Source organism: Sabethes cyaneus, chromosome 2 (assembly GCF_943734655.1).
Source record: "Sabethes cyaneus chromosome 2, idSabCyanKW18_F2, whole genome shotgun sequence".
NCBI classification, from domain to species: Eukaryota; Metazoa; Arthropoda; class Insecta; order Diptera; family Culicidae; genus Sabethes; species Sabethes cyaneus.
In genome coordinates, this window is record NC_071354.1 from 168,640,778 (window position 1) to 168,663,377 (window position 22,600).

The following is a 22,600-nucleotide window of genomic DNA, read 5'->3' on the forward strand; positions in this document are numbered from 1 at the left end:
CTCCCCATCTTAGTGGGGGGGTCTTTTGCCATCGAGAGAACCTTTCCTGGCCCCAAAAACACCTATATGCAAGTTTTCACGCCGATCGGTTCAGTAGTTTTCGATTCTATAAGAAACATAGGGATAGACAGACAGACAGACAGAAATCCATTTATTTAGGTATAGATTATATAATGTTGTGTTGTTGAGCAAAGTTGGTTTAAAAATAATTATTGTGGTGGCATTCTCCTGCATGATATTCAGAATAGGGCAAGTTAAATTTAAATTCTGTTCGCATTATTGACAGATCAACAATAAACTATCAATAAAACAATGATATATGAGGAGGGAAATTGTCCTTAGGTTGAGAAACAATCTATTAAACTGTGCTTGTTTGACTCCGATAACTAACCAACCAGTGCCAACTAGCTATCTAGTGCCAACTAGCTGTTGCATCCAATGCAGTTCAAGATCATTCATTCAATTGCTAAAAGGGGAGATTCCTGCAAGTGGTTTCTTACGAAACTATATGATCGTTATTTGGACTCTTCACAAGAAACGTGTCAGTCACGAGCGTGGCGCCTCTGTGACACCATCAATTCCGCTACTTACTTTCGGATTCGATCGGACACCAAGCTGGTATCCTTTCCCACATTCCACTCGATTTTTTTCCTGGTGTTCGATGCTGGTGTCTCAGTCCAACGCATGAATTTAATATATTATTAAGTCGATAATCATCAAGGCAGTATAATATTTTTTACGCATTTCTCGTTCTATTAGCTTAAAAATCCTTATTTGTAGATTTGTAAGCTTTGGCAATAATACAAGAATAGTCTTAATCTTTATTCTCCTATTTCCGTTTACGTAATTTCCTAACGATCCTGCATTCTGAGTACCTAACTGGCGATTTCAAAACACATTCACTCAACGGGATGCTATCGAAATTGAAAACATAACAGCCATTCGTAGACACTTGATCGTTTCATCTGGTACGAGCATGTGTTATTTTTACCGTGACACTACCCGTGCATTCCAACAGAATTTTCGTTACTGACGGTCAGCTAGGGGTGATTGTTAACAAGATGCTTTAGAAAAATTGGTGTTAAGAGGTTAAGAAATGATTGTTAAAGTACCAAGTGCTCCTTTTTGGTGTCATATAGGCGACTTCAGGAATAAACTGAACACATCTAGTAAATTTCAATTTTAGCTAGCGCATTGTGTCAAGGTTCTTTTCTGTTTCATTTTTCCTAATCTATACGAGGCTGTTGAAAATTTTCAAATTTTGGCAACGGTCGCTGTTGTAATGTACCTACTTAAACTACCACCGTCGAGCTGCCACCAGACTGAGACTTTTAGTACGGGGGAGTGGCCGTTCACGATGACCATGTCGGTTAACTGTCGCTGGGTGGTTAGTCATCATCCTGTCGGTAGCGTTGTGCGGGGTCGATGTTTTCCATTACAGTTGGGTGAGCTAAAAATACGCTCTCTAACAGAATTTTCCCATACGTCAGACTATGCGTCAGTTGGTGGAGTTATGCGATATGCAATCGAGTATAGTACAAATGATGCTTCGTAAGGTGTACCTTATGCGAGATGTTTCGGTGTGCCTACTGTTTTAGAACGTTGTGTTTGCATTACAAAGACTCTGAATACGGTAAGTAAACCTGATTTTGAGAATTTTGAACAAAAACATCTGTTTTTTTATTGTAAATGCTGCGCACAAAATCTAGATATTTTATAGTAAATATAGTTGTATTCCTTTTAGCATAGCCTATTTAGGTTAGTTATATTGATATGAATAATTTCAATACGTTGAAAATGCAATTTAACACCCCTATTCTGTATTTCGAACGGGTTTATGTTTTGTTCGAAACTGACATTTCGTTAAAATTTCGTTATGACATTACGTTAAAAAACCAGCGGCTCGAACGAATGATCTTCATATGAAAAAACAACTCGAACGAAATATTTGCCAAGTCGATCGAAATATTTCAACTCGTTCGAAATACAGAATATGGGTGTAAATTTGAACAATCTATAACGATTTCACTGACGTGACTTGAAAACAAAAGCTCATGAGCTCACATCACATAAAATTGTCTTAAATATCGTAAACAAGGCGCCTAAATTTTTATTTTGACGAACCATAACGTATCTACCGCCAACAAATTCTGACACATGTCCCCTCAAGCTGATGTTATTTCACAAAGGTATAAAGTTTTGAAATTGCACAATATTTTAACTCTGAAAGACAGATGGCAAATGTTAGCCATTGATCATCTGTTCTCTGGAGTAATTTGCTTCTCAACAATACCGGGTAACATTACTATTGCAAAAAAAATCATGCTTCAAGATGGAATATGAGATGTTTACGACTGGTTTTGTGTTCCTGGTTTACTCTGACTAAACCATGAACGAGACGTGACAACTAGCTTCTTTGTTTTCCTTTCATCTTTTACACGTTGCCTAGCAGTGTTACTAAAAGTTATTAATATGTTATTCTTGAGAACACTGCTGAATGCCCTTTTTGTGTTTATCACGCGTGCAAAGCTGTCCAATCAGCGGTTGACCTAAAATGGTCTAAAAATCTGCTACGAGCTGTCAGGTCTCGTCTCAGACTAAAGTAAAGAATTTCGGAGTATTTCTAAGACTGGAGTATTTCTAAGATTGGCTCCCATTATAATGGAGGAGGAAACGAGGGGTAAAACATTACCTACAAAACCGATTATTTGGCAAAAGTACTTGAGATAAGATTCATTGAGAGGACTTTCATGTTTACATTGCGTTGTATGGTTTTCTGTTTGTACCTCGAGGCAGGACACTGGTTCAACAAATTTGGGTTTTGATGAGTTCTTGATACCGAACCGCTGAAGAAGAAATCTATTACTACCAATCATTTCAGAGTATTTAATACCTATTGGTAACGAAGTATTTGTGATCCTGATGCCTAGTACTAATCAAAAGAATTTTCATAATGAAAATAACTGATTGGACTGAGAATCGAGCCGGATGTCATCCCATCAAGAAGACTGGCATCTCTTCCTCGCGCCCATACAAATGACAAGCAACAGAAGCAACAGCGCACCCCACCCGACAAAAGTTGCAGCTGTGTGTACATGTATTAGTGGGAAAAGATGTGTACGAGCGTGGCAATGCATTGCATGCGTGTTTGTGTACATCCATATTTTAATTTACACACACTAGTGTGTATTAGTTCAACTTTAACTCATCAGATAGCATTGATGTTACTGTCTCTCGACTTTTCCAGTCGAGTTTCCAGTCTTCTTGATGGAATGTTTTTGGTTAGAGCTTGCTGGTACGAGGACCGTTTTCAGTAAGAATTGATTACGACGTCGAACAGACATCGTCTGACACATTTAACTTTTGCTTGCGCTGTTGCAACGTTGGACAAAAAAATCTTACTTAGTTTGGCTCAGGGTTGTACTAAGTATTTGGAAGATTTGTGCTTCGCCGATTGTGTAAAATACAGTACAGTGACGAAGGGTCATGAGAGTTAGGAGGGTTTCGATAGATAATAGTTGACATCACAAAAACATAACACAGGATTAGTTTCACATTCCTGAGGTCATACTCAACCTTCCTGTGAAGGGATTTGATAAGATGGCGATTTAGTCTCCGAAGAGTGAATGTGAACTTTTTTAAAGCTGTAACTCAACTTTATATTCTGTTTACTTAGGAAGGAGATCATCAATGTTGCAGTGAAGGGCCAAACAGAATGCTGCGTCAAAGCATCCGCTAGCACCAATCTGGTAGTTAACCCGTGGGAAAATATGATCATCAGCAAAGCGTAAGGCCTAACTTTTGAGTGTGTGGATCTTTTCATGATTAATTATGAACAATTTCATTTCGTATTTTTACGATCCAAAAAATAGAATTAATCAACATTTTCTTTTTAAAAACCGAGGCAAAAGGCTGCAGTAATAATAACGTTTGCTTTACGCGTGTTATTCCATGATATTGTTGCTGACTAAATTTACATAGGGTTTATTTCTAATTCCCGTCGTAGTAAGTAAAGCCATTCTAATTTTCATCATTTGTTGGATGGATTTAATGAATACTGCAAAAGTTCTTGTGCTGATTTGACTAAAACACACTTACCTTCCGATCCGTCAACTTTGAAATCATTGAAAAGCGATTATTAAAGCATATTATTGAAATTACGCAACTGACTTTATTTTTTAAATTCGTCGTATCGGTTTAAAATCAGTGCATCAAAATTTTCATCGTCCGAACTAAAAATCACAACAACGTTTACGAAGCTAACGCGCATGTATTTGTGTAGAACGGCATGACAAATGTTATTCTGCAAAATTTCTGCAGGTCAGACAAGTTTTCCAGGCTGTACACACTTAAAAAAAAGTGCCGAAGTCAGCAAAATTTTGCCGAGATTTGGGCAGCCGAGCGTTCGGTAAAATTTTTTATGGTGCCAAACGTTAGTAAAGATCCGTAAACGTCGAACTGCAAAACTGAAATTTTTACCGAACGCTCGGCTATCCAAATCTCGGAGTTTTTTAAGTGTGTAGAATAACGACAATGCCTTGCGTGAGTTATTTTCATTTATGAATGACGGAAATTAGAACGATTAGTCGACATTTTCTTCTTCATCGCACGAAAAAACGTAGGAAATTTGGTTGGTATGACTTCTTTAATGATAAAAAGCATTTAAATAGATCTCAGCTCACTTTGATTGATCGCGTATGATAGACAACATAGTTTTGCATTATGTGTCATAAAAATGCGGATATTTTTAATAATTTGTTTTGGATAGGACGGGAATTGGCAATTACGACGAAGCAGCAACATATCCTATGTAATTGTAAATATTTGAATCTACGTGAGGAATGATGCACTTATATGTTTTTCGTTTTGTGAATTCATCCATACGCTGAGTGAAATAAAAGTACCACCATGATTTTTTACATTATTATACAGTTTCATAGAAAAAACACATAAATCATGGTTTCAAGGTAAACCACTTTGAGATGATCTGATATCACATTAACTCCTCCTGAGAGTCACATTAATTTTATGTGTCGCTACATGTGAAATGCTTTTTATAACATAAACCCTTTGATCAAACGTGTAAAACCAGTGAACCAGTGTTTACAGAAACTAAAATCATAATTCTAGGTGGTATTATTGCATTCCACATAGAATATGAACTAATGGTAAAACACGTTTTTTTTGTTTGATTATAGTCACTTTAACATCTGCGGGGTTGGGATTTGAACCGGGTCGGTAAAACACGTTGATTTGCAGTGCAAAAACAATGAATGCCAAGTTGACTGAAAGTTTGCTGGAAAAACATAATCATTTAACAGGTCTATTTTTAATGGTGTACAATTCTCGAATACTTTTTCCAAATGAAGTAATTTGTCATTGCCCTCTCTTCCGATTATTTCGCCGATACAAAAGTATTTAAACGAAAATTTTCTTAACGCTTAACTATCTAGTGAGACCAGCAAATGATTCATGCAAAGCTGATGTGTAAAAGTGCATTTGCATCGCCGTGATAAGCAGAAGAGAATCTCTCATTGTCCCTCACGTCCTTTTGAAAAAGTATCCGAGAATTCTGGTTTCTTGTTGCTTATCTGTTTACGCTTTCTCAGCTTTCGAAATAGTATAATGGTTATTTTGTAAAATACAAAGATTCAATCCTAATACATCATAAAAATAGTACGCAGTAAATATAGCACCACCTTGAAAAATTACCTTGACTCATATGACAGCTCTTTACAATAATTTTACAATAATAGAACTTGAGTCAAAGTGTGTTTACTCGAAAGTGAGTGTTTTTTCTGTGCGATGTAGCCAGTATGGGTCGATTGCCCTTTGGCGTTGGCTGTGAAAACTACGTAACACAATTTTCTCCGGAACCACACAACCCATTTCAATGATCTTAGTACCAAATGAAAACTCTACCTATTATAAAAAAAACTTCAAGGAGTTTTATTGAAAACAAACAAGTAGTTTAAAAATTACGTTTAAAAAATGTGTTTAGACAAGGTAATAATTATCGCCTGTTTCTCAGAGATGGCCCAACCGATTTATGTGCTATTAGCCTCATTTGAACGGTAATATAGCCGGATAGATCATTATTGAATTGTTTTTGGATTGGACGTTTAATTTGAAAGTTATGATCAATCATGTACAACACATTAAACTTTACAATATTGTATAAAGATTTAATACCAAGCAAATAACTGATACAAGCATGTGCTCGGTGTTAATGCCTTAAGAATTATAGACTTTTAAGAAGTTTGATTGATTAATTTTGATCAGGCTTGGCACGCTCTTTTTGCTTCGATTTTGATCTTTTGATTACTGCACCTCAGCAAAGCAGAATTTGAAAAAATGGTGTATGGGGCATTTGCAGAGCAAGTAATTGTCGACTTTACTGCTGATGCTGAAGAAAGCAATGTTTTATCTTTTTTATTTACGGCGCTATAAGACTGCTACCCTGCTACAAAATACATAGCAATGCTTACTTCAACAATATTGCAGATAATTACTAATCCTACAAATGCCCCATACATCACTTTTTTCAAATTTTTCTTGGTTGAGTTGCAGAAATCAAAAGAGCAAAACCCAAGCGAAAAGAACGTGCCAAGCCTGATTTTGATACAACTTAAAACCAGCCTAGCTTATTATAGCAGCGCCCGAATTAGCACATTGCAATAAACCAGCGTAAAAGATAATTGCAGATTTTTTTAGGTTTTTCATACTATTGCGTTGTGAACGAAATTACAGGTTTAAAGCATTTTGTGCCGTGGCTAGCTACGACGGGTTAACCTAGTATTGTTATAATTAGAGATATTTTCTCATAGGAATGCGTTCTATTTTTCTTTTCATAAGCATGTGCAATCGTGCATTGATTATTAATAATTTCTGCCTTCAAACATGTTAATGAAAGCTAGTACCGTATGTACACTTTTACAGCCTGTCTGCTACCGAAGTCTATACTGATGTGCGGAATGTGCTAATGGTATAGTCAAAATTAATTATTTTAACTACAATAATTCTTCAATTGATGTTACTTATTCAATTCGCAATGTATACAGACGGAAGGTAGATCTACCTAGGAAGTCAATTCATTGGCACTGTTAAACATGACAATGTAAACGGATCATTAAAAGTCACATTTTATCGCTGGCAGCAGAAGCAAGATTTTCCCTAGTAGCGGAGGGTAGACAATTGTCGTTTTTCACACAACCCGTTATTTTTACCGCTTCCCGTTGAACAACATTTTTGTGATCGGTTTCACGGTGGATTCTCGGCACCGTACCGTACCGTACCGTTAGATAATTTTGCTTTTGTTTTAAAATGCGTTATTTTTAAATTTTGCTGGTGCCAGCGTAATGCACGCGTTTGGGCGTTTTTAGCTAGAAGCTGGTATGTATCAAGCGTTCTTACTTAATGCCGTCAGTTGCTGGTCGTTAATTGTAGCTGACAGGGACGATGTTTACGGGTGCTGCATTATGTCTTTTGTGGGCGATAATTGTGTAAACTTAAAACGATGCCGTATTACTTCCATTCATTGTCCTGTTTTTGGGATTTTGGACGTGTGCACATTACAATCTACATTAGTGTGGATCACTCCTGCGCAGGGATGGTTCGATCATTTTTAATCCATTTTGAAGCATTTGACAGTACCGTCGCAGCCAAACAAAATCTGAAAGATTTATATATGGGCCATTTATTAGGTACTAGCTGACCCGACAAACTTCGTATTGCCACAAATTAACCTGTGTTGTACATAATCATGAATCTCGGGTGATCTTTGTCACAATCTCGAGTTTTGCAAGCCCCCCAGTGGACGGCGCTTCCGACGGCGGGTCACCGGCAACACTCGCGACCGTCTCGTCCTGAATGATCTAGTGTTACTATAGATAGTTTTTGTGGTCTTGTATTGACTAATGTTTTATGGAAGAGTCTCGAATTTCTCGAGTTCGATTAGTTTTTGAGTTTCGCAAAAATTTCTGTTTTATTTGTATGAGAGTCCATATCCCTCTACCACAGGGGTGAGAGGTTTCTAACTATAGTAAAATGAATTCAAGACTCCAAAATCTCCCACATGCCAAATTTGGTTCCATTTGCTTGATTAGTTCCCAAGTTATAAGGAAATTTGAATTTCATTTGTATGGGAGCTCCCCTCTTAAAAGGGGAAGGGGTCGTAATTCACCATAGAAAAAAATTCTGCCATCTAAAACTCCCACATGCCAAATTTGGTTCCATTTGATTGATTAGTTCTCGAGATAAGAGGAATTTGCATTTCATTTGTATGGAAGCCCACCCTCTTAAAGGGGAGATGGGCCATAACTCGCTTTCTAAAGAAGAGAGGGGTCTCAATTCACCATAGAAAAAAATCTTGCGTCCAAAACCACTTACATGTCAAATTTGGTTCCATTTGCTTGATTAGTTCTCGAGTTATGAGGAAATTTGTTTTTCATTTGTGTAGAAGCACCCCCTCTTAAAGTTGGGAGGGGTCCTAATTCACCATAGAAAATATTTTTGCTTCCAGAATCCTCCACATGCCAAATTTGGTTCTATTTGCTTGATTAGTTCTCGAGTTATGAGGAAATTTGAATTTCATTTGAATGGGAGCCCCCCCTCCTAAAGTGGGTAGGGGTCCCAATTCATCATAGAAAAAATTTTTGACTCCAAAAACACCCACGTGCCAAATTTGGTTCCATTTGTTTGATTAGTTCTCGAGTTATGAGGAAATTTGTATTTCGTTTGTATAGGAGCCCCCCCTCTTAAGGTTGGGAGGGGTCCTAATTCACCATAGAAAATATTCATGCCCTAGAAAACTTTCACATGCCAAATTTGGTTCCATTTGCTTGATTAATTCTCGAGTTATGAGGAAATTTGCATTTCATTTGTATAGGAGCCCCCCTTCCTAAACTGGGGAGGGGTCCCAATTCATCATAGAAAAAAATTTTGTCTCCAAAAACACCCACGTGCCAAATTTTGTTCCATTTGCTTGATTAGTTCTCGAGTTATGAGGAAATTTGTATTGCGTTTGTATAGGAGCCCCCCCTCTTAAAGTGGGGAGGGGTCCTTATTTACCATAGAAAATATTCTTGCCCTCGAAAACTTTCACATGCCAAATTTTGTTCCATTTGCTTGATTAGTTCTTCAGTTATTAGGAAATTTGTATTTCATGTGTATAGGATCCCCCCCTCCTAAAACGGGGAGGGGTTCCAATTCATCACAGAAAAAAATTTTGTCTCCAAAAACACCCACATGCCAAATTTGGTTCCATTTGCTTAATTACTTCTCGAGTTATGAGGAAAATTATGTTTCTTTGGTACAGGAGCCCCCCCTCTTAAAGTGGGGAGGGGTCCTAATTTACTATAGAAAATATTCTTGCCCTCGAAAACCTTCACATGCCAAATTTGATTCCATTTGCTTGATTAGTTCTCGAGTTATGAGGAAATTTGTATGGAAGCCCCCCCCTTTTAAAGAGGAGAGGAGTTATAATTTCCCTTATAAAGAGGGGACGGGTCTCAATTTACCATAGAATAAATTCTTGTCACCGAAAACACCCACATGCCAAATTGTGTTCTATTTGCTTGATTAGTTGTCGAGTTATGCAGAAATTTGTGTTTCATTTGTATGGGAGCCCCCCCTCTTAGTGGGGGGAGGGGTTTCTAACCATCACTAAAACCTTTCCTGGCCCCAAAAAACCTCTACATGCATATTTTCATGCCGATTGGTTCAGTAGTTTTCGATTCTATAAGGAACATACGGACAGACAGACAGACAGACAGACAGACAGACAGACAGAAATCCTTCTTTATAGGTATAGATAATCTAGGTACCAGGCATTATCTAAAATATTGCCAACAAAATTTTTGCTGTATCTTTTGTATTTACGGTGCTATCAATGCTGCTACCCCATTTTAAGCCCAGTGATCATTCGCAATGGGGTGGAAGCTCTATAGCATTATAAATACAAAAGATACAGCCTAGCTGTATCCAGAAAAATTGTAGACAACTAAGTTCTACAAATGTACCATATCTAACTTTTTCAAGTTTGGCTTGGCTGGATCGGTACTGAAAGATGAGTCAAAATTGAGTCAAAATGATTAAACCGAACCCTACTCCTGAGCGATATCTGTATGTAGGGGAATGTAGTTGTGATCACTCGTGAAGAAAAACCACAAGCTGATTACCTGTACAATAATAGTCTCGCAGGCGTTCATAAAACGAATAAAATTGTCTAGCTCAAGCCCCCGTCAAGCCATGTCTAAGAAATGCGTGTAGAACCATGGCTCGTTTTTCTATGTCACTATCAACACTAAACGGCATATCGTACCAAATACAAATATCTAATTTACCATCTTTATCCCAATTATAACGGTCACCACAAGATTGTGATATCGGTGAATCGCTTTTTTCATGAAGTTTTACTACAATTAAAAATCATTTTTCTTGCATAATTTTTCTTTATTTTGTCATATTTGACGTATGTTTTCTAATATAGGCTATTGTGATTTTATACTCAAAACGTTATAGCCCAGCCAAAACTATACCAGTGACCCGACCTATCCAACAAGCGCTTTTGGAGCATCTTGTCTTACGGTAAGACTTTTATTGTGCCCAAAGGCGTAACTGGGCCTAACTAATTTTCATTTTAATTCCGCAAGCACAACACTCTTAATTCATTTTACAATGCTTACCTTGACGACTGCAGTTTTAAGAATGATTGTTTGAAGAAGTTAAACCTCTAACGGATAACAATGTGATCAAGGTAATGACAAGTTTTTATGAAAGCATACTTAAATGAAGCTCAAGTTTTGACTTTCAATTATCTGGATGAGTTGAGAAAGAGTTTAAATTTTTTTATCACTTTTCATATCCAACGGTCTATCCAGTTATGTTTTCAAATCAGATTTATACCAAAATTCTAAATTTAAAGCATGTAAATTACTCAAAAAGAATTTTGAAAGCAATTTTGTTATTCTAGATGTTACAGTTTTGGTTTCTTCAAAAGGAAAAATGTCCAAAATTCACGAAATATTTTTTTCTTGCAATTTACTTGAATTCTGGGAGGATCAATCAAATGTTCAAATTCGGTTACAATTGGATCCTCTAGATTTTACCCAAGCTTTTACCGAGGAACGATACAAATACTTAAGCGTTGCCTCAATAACTCTCCCTTATCTGATTTTCCGCTCTTTTCCTTTCACGCCTAGTCTCGCCCTGGAGACACTATCACCACATACACTTTTGTTTCATTACTTTCTTCTTCATTTCTACCATTTCTTCCAACGATTGTGACTGCCGTTATAAAAGATTAACTGAAATCTTGTTTTAGAAAAAAGATAACTCTTGGATGCACTATGTACTTTAGCACTATGAGCGAACTGGTCATTATCCGAGCGTGAGCGTCGAGGATTTCACGCTTTTTCCTGTATTTTCACTGTTTTTCAACCAATTTTGATCTCTAGAGAGCTAGGAAATGCGGAGACTAGTAATAATTTACATTTGAACAAGAGGTTTCATGACGCACCTCGAGCCAGTATCACTCTCATGGCGAGAGGTATCATTATCAGTGCTTAAAATTATCAGTATCAAACTCATAAAATTGAATATCAACTAGCTCCCTATGTAGCTGATATTTATCAGCATGAAAATCAATTTCAATATCCTGTCATGATATTATTGGAACAAATAATCATTATTCCACCTCTAAAACTGAATATCAAATATCAGTATCAACGAATTCGAAAAGAAAAATGATACTCAGTATCAAAAATGTCAGTTACATCTCGAGGTGTTGATATTTTCACTAAGCATTGTTTTCACCATAAACGTTTGATTTCAACGCAAACCGCACAAACAGTTATCTCTTCTTTAAAGTAAATTGTCATCACAAAGCCTACTGCAATCTGTTGCGTCCTAATCCACTAGAATATAAATATTCAGTGCAAGGCGCTGAAACTGATATTCATATTCACTGCCATGGAACTGAAAATGATATTCAGCTCTGACTTTTTTGTAACGCATTATGAATATTTCGAAACGAATATACAGCAACATCGAAACTCAGCGGCTTGGTTTATCAATGAATTTTTATTCCAATGATATTCATGTTCCTTCTGAAAAAATAAGTTTTGATATTGTATTGACTCAAAATCAATCATTTTGAATTTCGATTAAGTGATTTTTTCCAGCACTGATCATTATTGGTTACTCCAGAATTCAGTATGGAAGGATGTGGAGGGGCATGAGAATAAATCCATACTAAACGCACTTGCCATTGCTGCGCACTCAAAATGCCACAGCAACAGTCACGGAGACTGTCTTTTGTAGCTGGCTACGATTGCTGTCACAGTTTACGAATTGCTCGTCATTGAAGGAGTTGAGCTAGGTGGTTATAAGACTGTGCCCCAATTCGGTACCGCATGGTTAATAAAACCAATAACCTTCTTAGGATTGAGTTTCCATACTGAGTATGAAGTAGCTTCATACTGAGTATGAAGTAGCTTCATACTAAGTATGAAGTAGCTTCCAAAGAAGCTGTGCCTGTAAGACACAAGAGCCCCACAGGAGCAGAGCAAGCGCGCTGAACTTTCTTGTTCTAAGTTGCAAAAGCGGCAAATCTCAGTTAAGAGCTTTGCCAATTGTCTTCAAATGGTAAAGATAAGGACAATGTCCGGTGAAGATCCCCGTGATTGTGCGCAGTTCACTACGCGTTGAGGTATTAAGAGGTAAAAAGTTTTTTAATCTGGGTAGATAAACTATTTAGCTTGTCTACAGCCCAGCGGTTGATAACAACTGGATGCTAGCTTCTCCCAGGTCAGTAATTCGCCTTTGACAGCCGATATGGAGGTGCCCAGAAACGGTTTGGGGCCAATGAACTGCTGGGTTGATCCCTGTCTCGCTAGTTTGTCAGCAAGTTCATTTCCCTCGCTTCCGCAGTGTCCAGGCACCCAGAATAATGAAACTTTATTCTGGCGGGAGGATTCCTTTAAAGTTGTGTTGCATTCCCAACTAATTTGGATGCACATTTAGTGGACTTGAGAGTCAGTAGTGCAGCCTCGCTGTCCATAAAAATTCTTTCATTTTAGACATATCTTTGGCGCAGATGTAAAAAAAAAGCAAAGTCTTGGTGGTACATTCCGCTATCGAAACTTTACCTTCTGTTTTTATACGACAGACTTCGCAGCCAGCTGTCAGAGTACAGGACAATTGCAGGACCAGTTGCTAGATCCTATTGACGCAGATGTATATTGCATATACTTCCGCTTGGAAAACGGTGGGCCATTTGGTCAGTGGAAGAGCTTCCTTTATTCCGGGACCGTAGACTCCGAAACCTGTGCAATCCTGAATTTTTGATCCATCTGTAATGAAACAGATGGTACCGAATGAAAGAACGGGTCTTCCATTATTCCATATAGTGCGATCTGTTTCATTTACACTATATGGAACATCCATGTTAGGCTGTGTCTTCATCCAGTCAGAGATTGTTGTTACTAGGGGTGATAGTTTGAACTCCCACCGAGTTCGGCTTTCTTCTTCACATGAAGATGTAAAGGCAGCAAGCATGATATTGCCTCCATGACTACGGTTGGTGTTGTGCGCATGTCACTGACAAACATACCAGGCGATGGACTTTGTTTAGCTTGGCCTGCGCAGTCACCTTACAAGGGTTTGGCCACCATACAAGGGCGATATAAGTCAGTCTAGGCTTTGCAATAGTAATGTATGACCAAAGGGCAAGTTGTGGTTTCAGGCCTCAGATTTTAGTCTAGATGAGCAGTCCAGTTTAGTTTATGATCCAAGATAATACCAAGATGAAGCTTAGTCTGACGCCATTCAGTGTAGGGAAAGTAAAGGCCCAGACACAATGCATACGGATTTTACTACGTTGCGACAATTTGACAGTTTTTCCATGGGTTTTCTGTCAAATACCCGCAACGTAGTAAAATCCGTATGCATTGTGTGTGGGCCTTAAGAGTACGTCGCCTCCGCCTAGTAAATCCAATCATGACTGTCTTGGTGGGGTTTATATTAAGTCTCCCTCGTAAACACCATGAATTAGGTAGTGGTATTTAGAGCTCCTTGCATACGACTAGACAGCATTACGTCAAATTTACCTCTGACAATGAGTACTACGTCGCGTCGTCGGCGCAATGACCTCATAACCATGCTGTGATAGCTTGTACAAGAGTGGGTCGCCCACCAGTAACCAAAGCGAGGGGAAGAGAACTCCTCCTTAAGGACATCCTTTGATTACTGAGATCGTGATCGACATATCTCCCAATGAGGCTGTGATTTCCCTGCCAACAGCTATGCCTAATCCAGCTCATTTTCGGCTAGTCAGTTACTTTCAGTTTCAGTTTTTGTGAATTGGGCGATTGAAGCCTCCGTAAACAGTCGGCGTGCAAGTAGAACCGAGTGGTTTGACATATTGCGTGATGACTCAACTTGCTGCTACCTCTTTTTTCAATCGCCTTAGGCCATTGTTACCCAAGTAGCATACGTTAGGTCCATTTAGTTGAAGCAACCGGATTACGACTAAAATTAGTCATATTACGGTTACTACAACAACTTTGTAACAACCGTGGTAGTAGGGTATGGTCCTTGACTAACGCATTTTGGAGTCGCGCCGCCTCGTGGCAGAGCCTGGATGCTCTCGCAAAACTTGACAGAGTCGCAAACGGAGTCCTTCTGCGGCGAACACCAAGTTGGTTTTCGAGAGGCTCGCTTCACGACGGATCAGATTTATTCGGCGTCAGTTACTAGACATGTTCCGAGAGTGTAACATGCAAATTCATCGTCTGTTTGTGGATTTTAAGATGGCGTGCGGTTCAGTCGAGCGCGACGAGCTGTGACAGATAATGCACTAGTTAAGGAGATTTCTGCTATGCTGGATGAATCAAAATCGGGTAAGACCTTAGCCGCTTTCGTGACGTTGGATGGACTGAAGCAACGGGATACACTCTCTAAACTGCTATTCAATATTGCCTTGGAAGGTGTAATACGACGAATAAACGTGGAAATGAACGGAACTATCATTACGAAATCTCACATGCTTTCTGGTTTTGCGGATGACGTCGATATCATCGGGATCAACCGTAGAGCAGTGGAAGAGGCCTATAGACAGTGAAGCAGTTTGATTACGACTTACCACTAGCACCGTCAAAACGAAGTACAAGGTTGCTCGTGATCCACGTGTCCCTAGTCCAAATTGTGTTAGTGCCGAGGTGGAGTTAAATGGGGTACGATTTGAAGTAGTGGAGGATTTTTTATACCTTGGTATGCTCGTGATGTGCGACAACGATGTCTGTGAAGTAAAACGACGCGTTGAATACGTCCGCGGACTTTCTACGGATTATGTAGCCAGCTGATCAGCTGAAGTCCCGTAGTTTGCAAATTCGCACAAAACTAGCACTCTCAGAAGACTAATTCTCCTGGTGGCACTTTACGGACATGAATCATAGAGGCTGAAGGAAGCTGAACCACAAGTGCTTAGGGTTTTGAGCGTAAAATTTATATACTATATTTAAATATATGTACGATTTATACTTGGTGGCAAAATGTAAAATTGAATCAAATCACGAGCTATGTCAAGTTTACAAATATGATAATATAGTGAAGGTAGTACAATGTGACCAGCTGCGGTGGGCTGGGAACGTGGCCAGTATACCCGATGAAACAGTAGCCAAAACTATTTTCAGTAGCGCCCCGAAAAGAGGCCGTACACTCCGCCCCGCAACCGATGGATGTGCGCTGTCGTGCACGATGCATGTTCAGCTGGCGTTGAGCATTTGGGAACGGCAGGCCAAGACCGCCAGTATTGGAGGTCCATAATTTGTTCGACGCAGAATCGGTAACGGACCGTCGTCACTAAAGTAAAGTAAGTAAGCATGGCTCATATGTTTGGCTGACCGATAAGTGATTTCAATAAAATGGTGAAACAATGTAGGGTAGGACGGGGCAAAGTGTGTCACGGGGCAAAGCGTGTCAATGAAGTTTTCTAAGTCCTATGACATTATTCCAAGTTTGAAATACTTTTCTTTCAAACATCTTATCAGTACCTTTTTCTACCAGGGATAAATAATAACAAACAAGTTATGAGTGTCTATTTAAAAATCATTGAAATTTTTGGCACCGTCGCTTATGCGATACTTCGAAACGGAAAACTAATTATCATTTAAAAATTCAATGTCTTTGCTCTATATTATAAATAAATTATTTATTTCGGTTTAACGACTGCATAAAAAAGTGATTTACAGGCTATTTATTTGCAAGCAAGCGTTAATTTTCTTGTTTGTTCAAATAACATGCTTCGGGGCAAAGTGTGTCACAGTAGTCTGGGGCGAGCGGCGTAAATGTAAAGTTAGAAAAATATTGCTTTGAATACGTTTTTAACATCTACTGTTTATCTAGATTACCTATATGGCATAAGTATGCATAAAATAACAACGATTGAGAAAAGAACGCATGAGCTGCTAAATAGACCAAGCGATAAAATGCTCAAAACAACGTGTCGAAAATATTGAATGCACGTTGCGGGAAACTGCAAAACTTACACTGATTGACTTAAACATGCAACTACAATTGTTTTTCACTATTTTAAATAGCTTTGCTGGATCCTACAAATTTAAACCACCTATTTAAGAACGTGACACTCTTTGCCCTATTGATTGACACACTTTGCCCTGGTGTCTTTCCTCTACCAGAAAAAAGGGTCTTTTCAAAGCTTTTGGAAAAATAGAAAAAACATTTTCTAATGCTTAATATTTCCAAGATTGTTAAGAAAATATACTAAAATGTTATGTACATAACGCATTGCGGTTAAAATACTGATATTTTTTAATCTAGCACAGTTTGAGCTTAAGTGCCACTCTTTGCCCCGTCTTACCCTACTATTTGATAGGCGCACCAATAAATTGGCCACAATTGTGTGATTTGACTACCTTATGTATGGTAAAGTAAATTCTCTGCTCTATACGGATAAGGAGAACAATTGCATCCTTAGTGGGCCTTTGAAGGCGGGTGGTGAGATACGAGCCGAAATTCTCGAAAAATGGTGCAAAATTGAATCTTTTGCATGGATCACCTCTATAGTATAATTGGGGCCGTGAATGCAATTATATTCAAAAGTATGGCATTTTATCGGTTTAAACACAAAGCTTCGTACACTTTTTGCACCTTGTTTGTGTTTCATTTCAAAAAGAAAACCAAACCATTTTAAAATGCCTTTTAGAAAATCAAGATACCCTCCCCACAATAAGTAGGCCTGCTGCAGGTTGAGAAAATTCGATTATTTTTAAATACAAATACAAATACAAATAGCACCAGCGTCCCAAGTCTTACTCTAACCTTCAAATCTAAGCTTTTTCTTACATTCATATTGATTTAGAAGAAACTAGATGCATATGCATTTCTTTGTGAGCTGAGTGGGTTATAAAAATGAAAAAAAAATTGGAAACTTTTTCCACCCAATATATTTTTGTTTTCCCCCAAGACTTTCTTTTGTATTTCATAAGTTTTGAAGTACTCTTCAACATCAAAGACTATTGACATATATATGTATTGTGATGATATAGAAAAAGGTTATGTTAAAATGGCTTGGCTGTGCTGCAGGCTGAGAAATCCATATTTTTGTTAGTTGGAAAATAAGTTTTGTGCATTTTATTGCTTTATACTGGGTTGACGGTCAAATAAACATTGGCGTCCCTACCTATTGCTATTGTCTTGTCTTTACCATTATTTTCGACGGAAATTGGTCTAAATGTTGATGTTCGAGAAATATCATAAGTAAAAACAAAACGGATATTGTTTTCATTATTGTAAAAACGAAATATTTATCAACCTGCAGCAACAATTTTTTTCGTAAATTTTTAGGAGCTTCACGGACATGGCCATAATTTCTTTATTTTTCTAAAATCAAATATTTTGTAATTTTTTCTGTATAGACAACAGAAATACCTTTCCAATAATGTATAACATTTATAATTAAAACATTCTGATTAAGTTTTACGGACCGAAAACATGCTTTTTATGACTTATACCTTTTTGAATGTTTATTCATTATTTTTATTATCTTTGGCATGAAACGTGTTTGAGTTAAAGTAGAAAGCAAAGTAAAAACTTTTAATTATGGGACGTGTATTACCACGTTACCCGTAAAATCGAAAGTTTTTCGAGAAAGTTGGTTTCAAACAGAGCTAAATAACTGGGTCCACTGGTAGTACTTAGAGATGAATAAATTTAAAATTTAAAATCTCTTTAATCAATAAAAAAAAAAAAAAAAAAAAAAAAAAAAACTGGTAGTACAGTAGCCATTTTTCCAGAGTGCATCTTGTAATTCCTTGATGCAATATTGTATTTGAAGGTTTATCTGAAATTTGTAGTAGCATGTTTATTTACACAATCACCGCTATTCTATATTTCGAACGGATTGGTATTTCGAACGAAAGTTTTTTCGAACGAAATTTCCGCCAGCAAAATCAAATGGGCAAAACATCTCGTTCGAAACAAGTCGAACGAAATAAAGATTCGTTCGAAATACAGAATAGGGGTGAATATCTTAAGAGTTTTCGGTAGCGTGAATGACAGTTTCCCTGATAAACATAATCTGAGTCAATCGTGCAATATGGCTACAATACGGAATATTACATTGGCGACCCAGCCAAATTGAACCTTCGGTCTTTTTGAGAAAGTACAATTACGGCGATACGGCGATAAAGGAGGTTGTTAGTTGCAAAAATGCATGAGAAAAATGGTGCAAGGTCAAGGATTGAGGAGGTACGGTCGGCAAATACACAAACCCTGCATTTAAATAGGTGGAGTTGTTAATAGCCAATGGTCAACACTTATTTAGGTAGAGCCGAGAAAAGTCCACAATCAACTCTTGTTAAGGTTGAGTAGGGAGAAGCGCATGTTTAGGTTGTATCAAGAAACGCCACAGCCAACGATTATTAGGAATACCCAAAGCCCAGCGCTTATCGAGGTTCAGTAGGGAAATGTTCAAGACCAACGATAAAGTTGAAAGCCCAAGGCCAACATAAATAATGGTTGAGTGAAGATGAGTCCAAGGCCAATGTTGAAAACGTAAATACGTTGAATATGACTATCGAAAGGCATAATTCAAATGGATCAGATTAAGAGTCGTAGTGGTACATACGCTAATACGGGGCCAATCGTCCGTCTGAGCGGATGCTACCTCCTTTTCGTGCCTACAAACAATCAAACATGACGCTTAGGCAGAACCTAGTAGCAAGAATAAATGCCTGGAAACTGTACAAGGTAGTTCTAATAAATTGTCAAAGATGCTTATTCATAAACGACAAAATATGCACAAAGATGGAATTTGGTCATTTTCTCGGCGACAATCTTATCTAGCCAACTAATACTGCTGAAAAATCTGAAAGATTCTTCAGTGGTAACATGATGATAATGGGGTGGATTCGATTGCCTTCAATTCTGTGTGATCAAAAAATGTTGCATAATTATCGAGAGGAAGTTATAGAACAGAGAAAAGGTGACTAGAGATACTGTAGTGACGGTCAGGTATTGCACCAAACTGGTCACTGAATTTGGCCAGTAGCATTTTCAACAGATAATTGAGGGAATTCCCAAGAAAGCTCGCGTGAAAATGCAATAAAGCACTTTCGTTTTGAATACTTTTTTCTCATGTTAAATCAATCCCGAGGTAAATCTGATTTCGACTTTAAGTTCGATATTTTGTAACGAAATTGAAAATTAATCCTGTAATAGATAAGACCGTGCATAAACGTGTAACTAGTGTTTTCCTGTATTTTTTTTGCTCAAGGTAGTGAAGGTCATACATTTCAGTTTGAAATTTTTTACAGGTCCCCATTTAGTTAGCGGCTCTTCTGATGAGATTGGTGTTAATTCGGTAATAACCGCCCGAGCATTCTTTGTACGTACTTCGGCACTTTTCTTGTGATCGATGTAAATAATTATGTTTAGCCACTTTGATGTACAATAACCGTACGCAACATATCGCTCGACACTGATCTTACCACCCCGATGGACGTCAGGGTCGGGAAGCGCCGGTTAGCATTCCATTCCACCTGTTTGCACATAAGAAACTAGTTCAGTTCCTTGGTAAATTTGGCATCGTCGTGTGCGTGTCTGGTCGAACGCCTACTCAGCTCAACATTTACATAGTGGATTAGCGGGCCAAGTCGCATCTGGTTTTGCTTCGACAAAAACGTGGACCGGGTGGGAAAAAGACGAAAAACTTCACCGGGTTTTCACTTTCTTTTGCATCGATTTTTCTCACTGTGGGAATCTTTTTTCCTTTTCCTGCAAGCTATTAGTCGTTCGGTCGTTCGGTAGGTTCGGGTGTCAATTCGTGTCGGTTTCTCTGCCTAGATGCCGTAGAGGTTAACCGTAGCCAAGCGCTCAACCGCTACTGACTGTTCGCTGTTGCGTATTTGTCGCTTTGAATTATTTCAGTATCCTGAATTTTAGGTGGTTTATTTTTGTACACTTTGTTCTGATTGTAGTATGTAGGAAGCGAATAGAGCCACACAACGAGAATCTAAACGAACTGGGAGGGAGAGTGGTTTAACTTTACGGTAGCTGAATATTCAAAGGAATAATTGAAAAAGATGCAGAAGTCCCCTGTTATAAAATTATGATATGTAGTAAGAAATAAATACTTTGAGTAAGTGCCATATTTGAGAGGTGAATGTCTGTCACGACTGGACGTCAATCGTCCAGTTTGACGTATCTTGTCTAATTCTTTGGACGACGGGGAATCGGTCGAGCAATCTTCCACCTTGCCAAACTGTCAATTTGTTGGTTCTTCTTGCCGATCAGCACCCATTCACTTTCTGCACACTGTTTTCTTCTCTCGCAGGCCTTCCTCTCTTTTAGCATGTTCGGTTTTCACGATTATTTTTAAAAATAATTTAGCTCTCTATAATTCCGGTTGCGCAATGCTTTTTCTTCGCGGTTTTCTCGTTAGGAAAAAATTCAACTGAACAATGGTTTTATTTGAACAAAATTGTTGAAAATATCAAAGCGATATTTGATTCACTGTGCACTGCCAAACATGGCAATATGAGTTAGATATCCTTTTATGGCACTTTTTGTTCACTTTCAAGTCGACCAATTTTTCCTCACGCATGATCGTGTCTCCAGCAGTCTCGGAGGCCGGCGCTATGAATTCGAGTACATCGAGCACTTACACCAATACACCGCGACGTAATCCTTATCCTCTAGTATCCGTTCTAACTGTTTCGCCGAAACTTCCTCGATTGTAGCTTCCGCGGGGCTCGGGGTAGCCTTTTTCGCACAATCTACATTGTTCACTAGTAAACTACTTAAAACCAACAGACAGCACAGCGGTGCCACTAGATTCCTGATCCGCGAGAAGATCATCTCTGTTCTGGCTGTTGGGCGGACTTTTTCAAGTTCCGCTCCCGTCAGAGGTCCGCTCGTAACTGAGCGCGGTTCGTAATGGAAAAGGTTGAAAGTTTTCGCTTAAAATATATTCGGCGGGGTCCTGTGTGCCGATCTGAATGCGATCCGTCCGACGACCTGTCATGGTTCGAGTTATCCTCGTTGGTGCGATTGACCGCCGGTCGGCGGTATCTGGGTATGCGGTGGTGGGTGGTAGGTTTTCTCTTTCATACCGGTGGTGTCGGCTGGCGATTGGTACACGCGGCTTCGTTTAGCGGTGGATGCGCGCGCGTCTCGTTTCGAGTAAAAATAGCCAACTGAAGTGTTTATCTTCGAAAAGTCATGTTTTTGGACGTAAGAGAATTGCACGCGCAAGCAGCGAAATCTGTATGTTGAAGGGAAAATAGTTTCGGAATTGATATGTACACTGAACAGAAAAAATTTGTTTCAGTAAATTAGATAACGTCATGTTTAGCATTTCTTGAACCATTGCCACAAAATATAAGCAAAGATTTAAATTTAGCTAAAATCATCGAATTTTCATGAGTTGGTTGACGCACATTGTTGTTGGTGTAATTCATTGGTCAGACTCAAATAAGTTTGTGAGTAATAATAGCATTGGTGCATTAGACATCTGCACATGAAGTTTACATCCACCTTTCTCTCCGAAAATTCGAAATAGGGAACTGCAGTAGTTCTTCGGACTATTTCTTTTTTGGCTCTACCTCTACATAGTTTTATCGTCTTTATTTAATTTCGCCTCCATATCCGAATTTCCGTACTTTGACCCTAACCCCTCCTATGAGATTTTGTACGACCCCGGAATCGACATGGTTTTGCATGCCCTTGCTACCCATGCTTTCTTCATCTCTTTATTATTAATCAACAGGCTCGATTAAGCCCCGATGATTGTCAGGGTAACATATAAATATTCTAGTCGAATTAAGTGAGTAAAATGCTATCAAACGTGTATATTAATAGATCTTATAATACGTGTATATTTTCGGGTTTTCCCTCTACCAAAAATACTGTAATTAGAGGGACGAGGTGGCAACATTGCATTACTCCGAAGCGCTCGTAATTGGTTATATTAATCTGTCCCAACAGCACGGGGCAGTCAATTCTCCCCTGTATGCTATCCGCAATAAACAGTGTTCAATGTTCGCGATCCTAAAGATAAAGCCTAAGGACTTTCAGGCTT

The 22,600-nt window shown here is 38.5% G+C and overlaps 1 protein-coding gene across 1 annotated transcript in view; it reads right to left on the minus strand.

Moving 5' to 3' along the window:
- Positions 1–21,378, minus strand: part of LOC128738420 (uncharacterized) — a 63,399-nt gene extending 42,021 nt beyond the window's left edge. Inside the window, exon 1 of the mRNA XM_053833521.1 lies at positions 21,186–21,378. Coding sequence (XP_053689496.1) covers positions 21,186–21,378 — 193 coding nt within the window. The remainder of the gene's footprint in view (positions 1–21,185) is intronic.
- Positions 21,379–22,600: the final 1,222 nt, after the last annotated feature.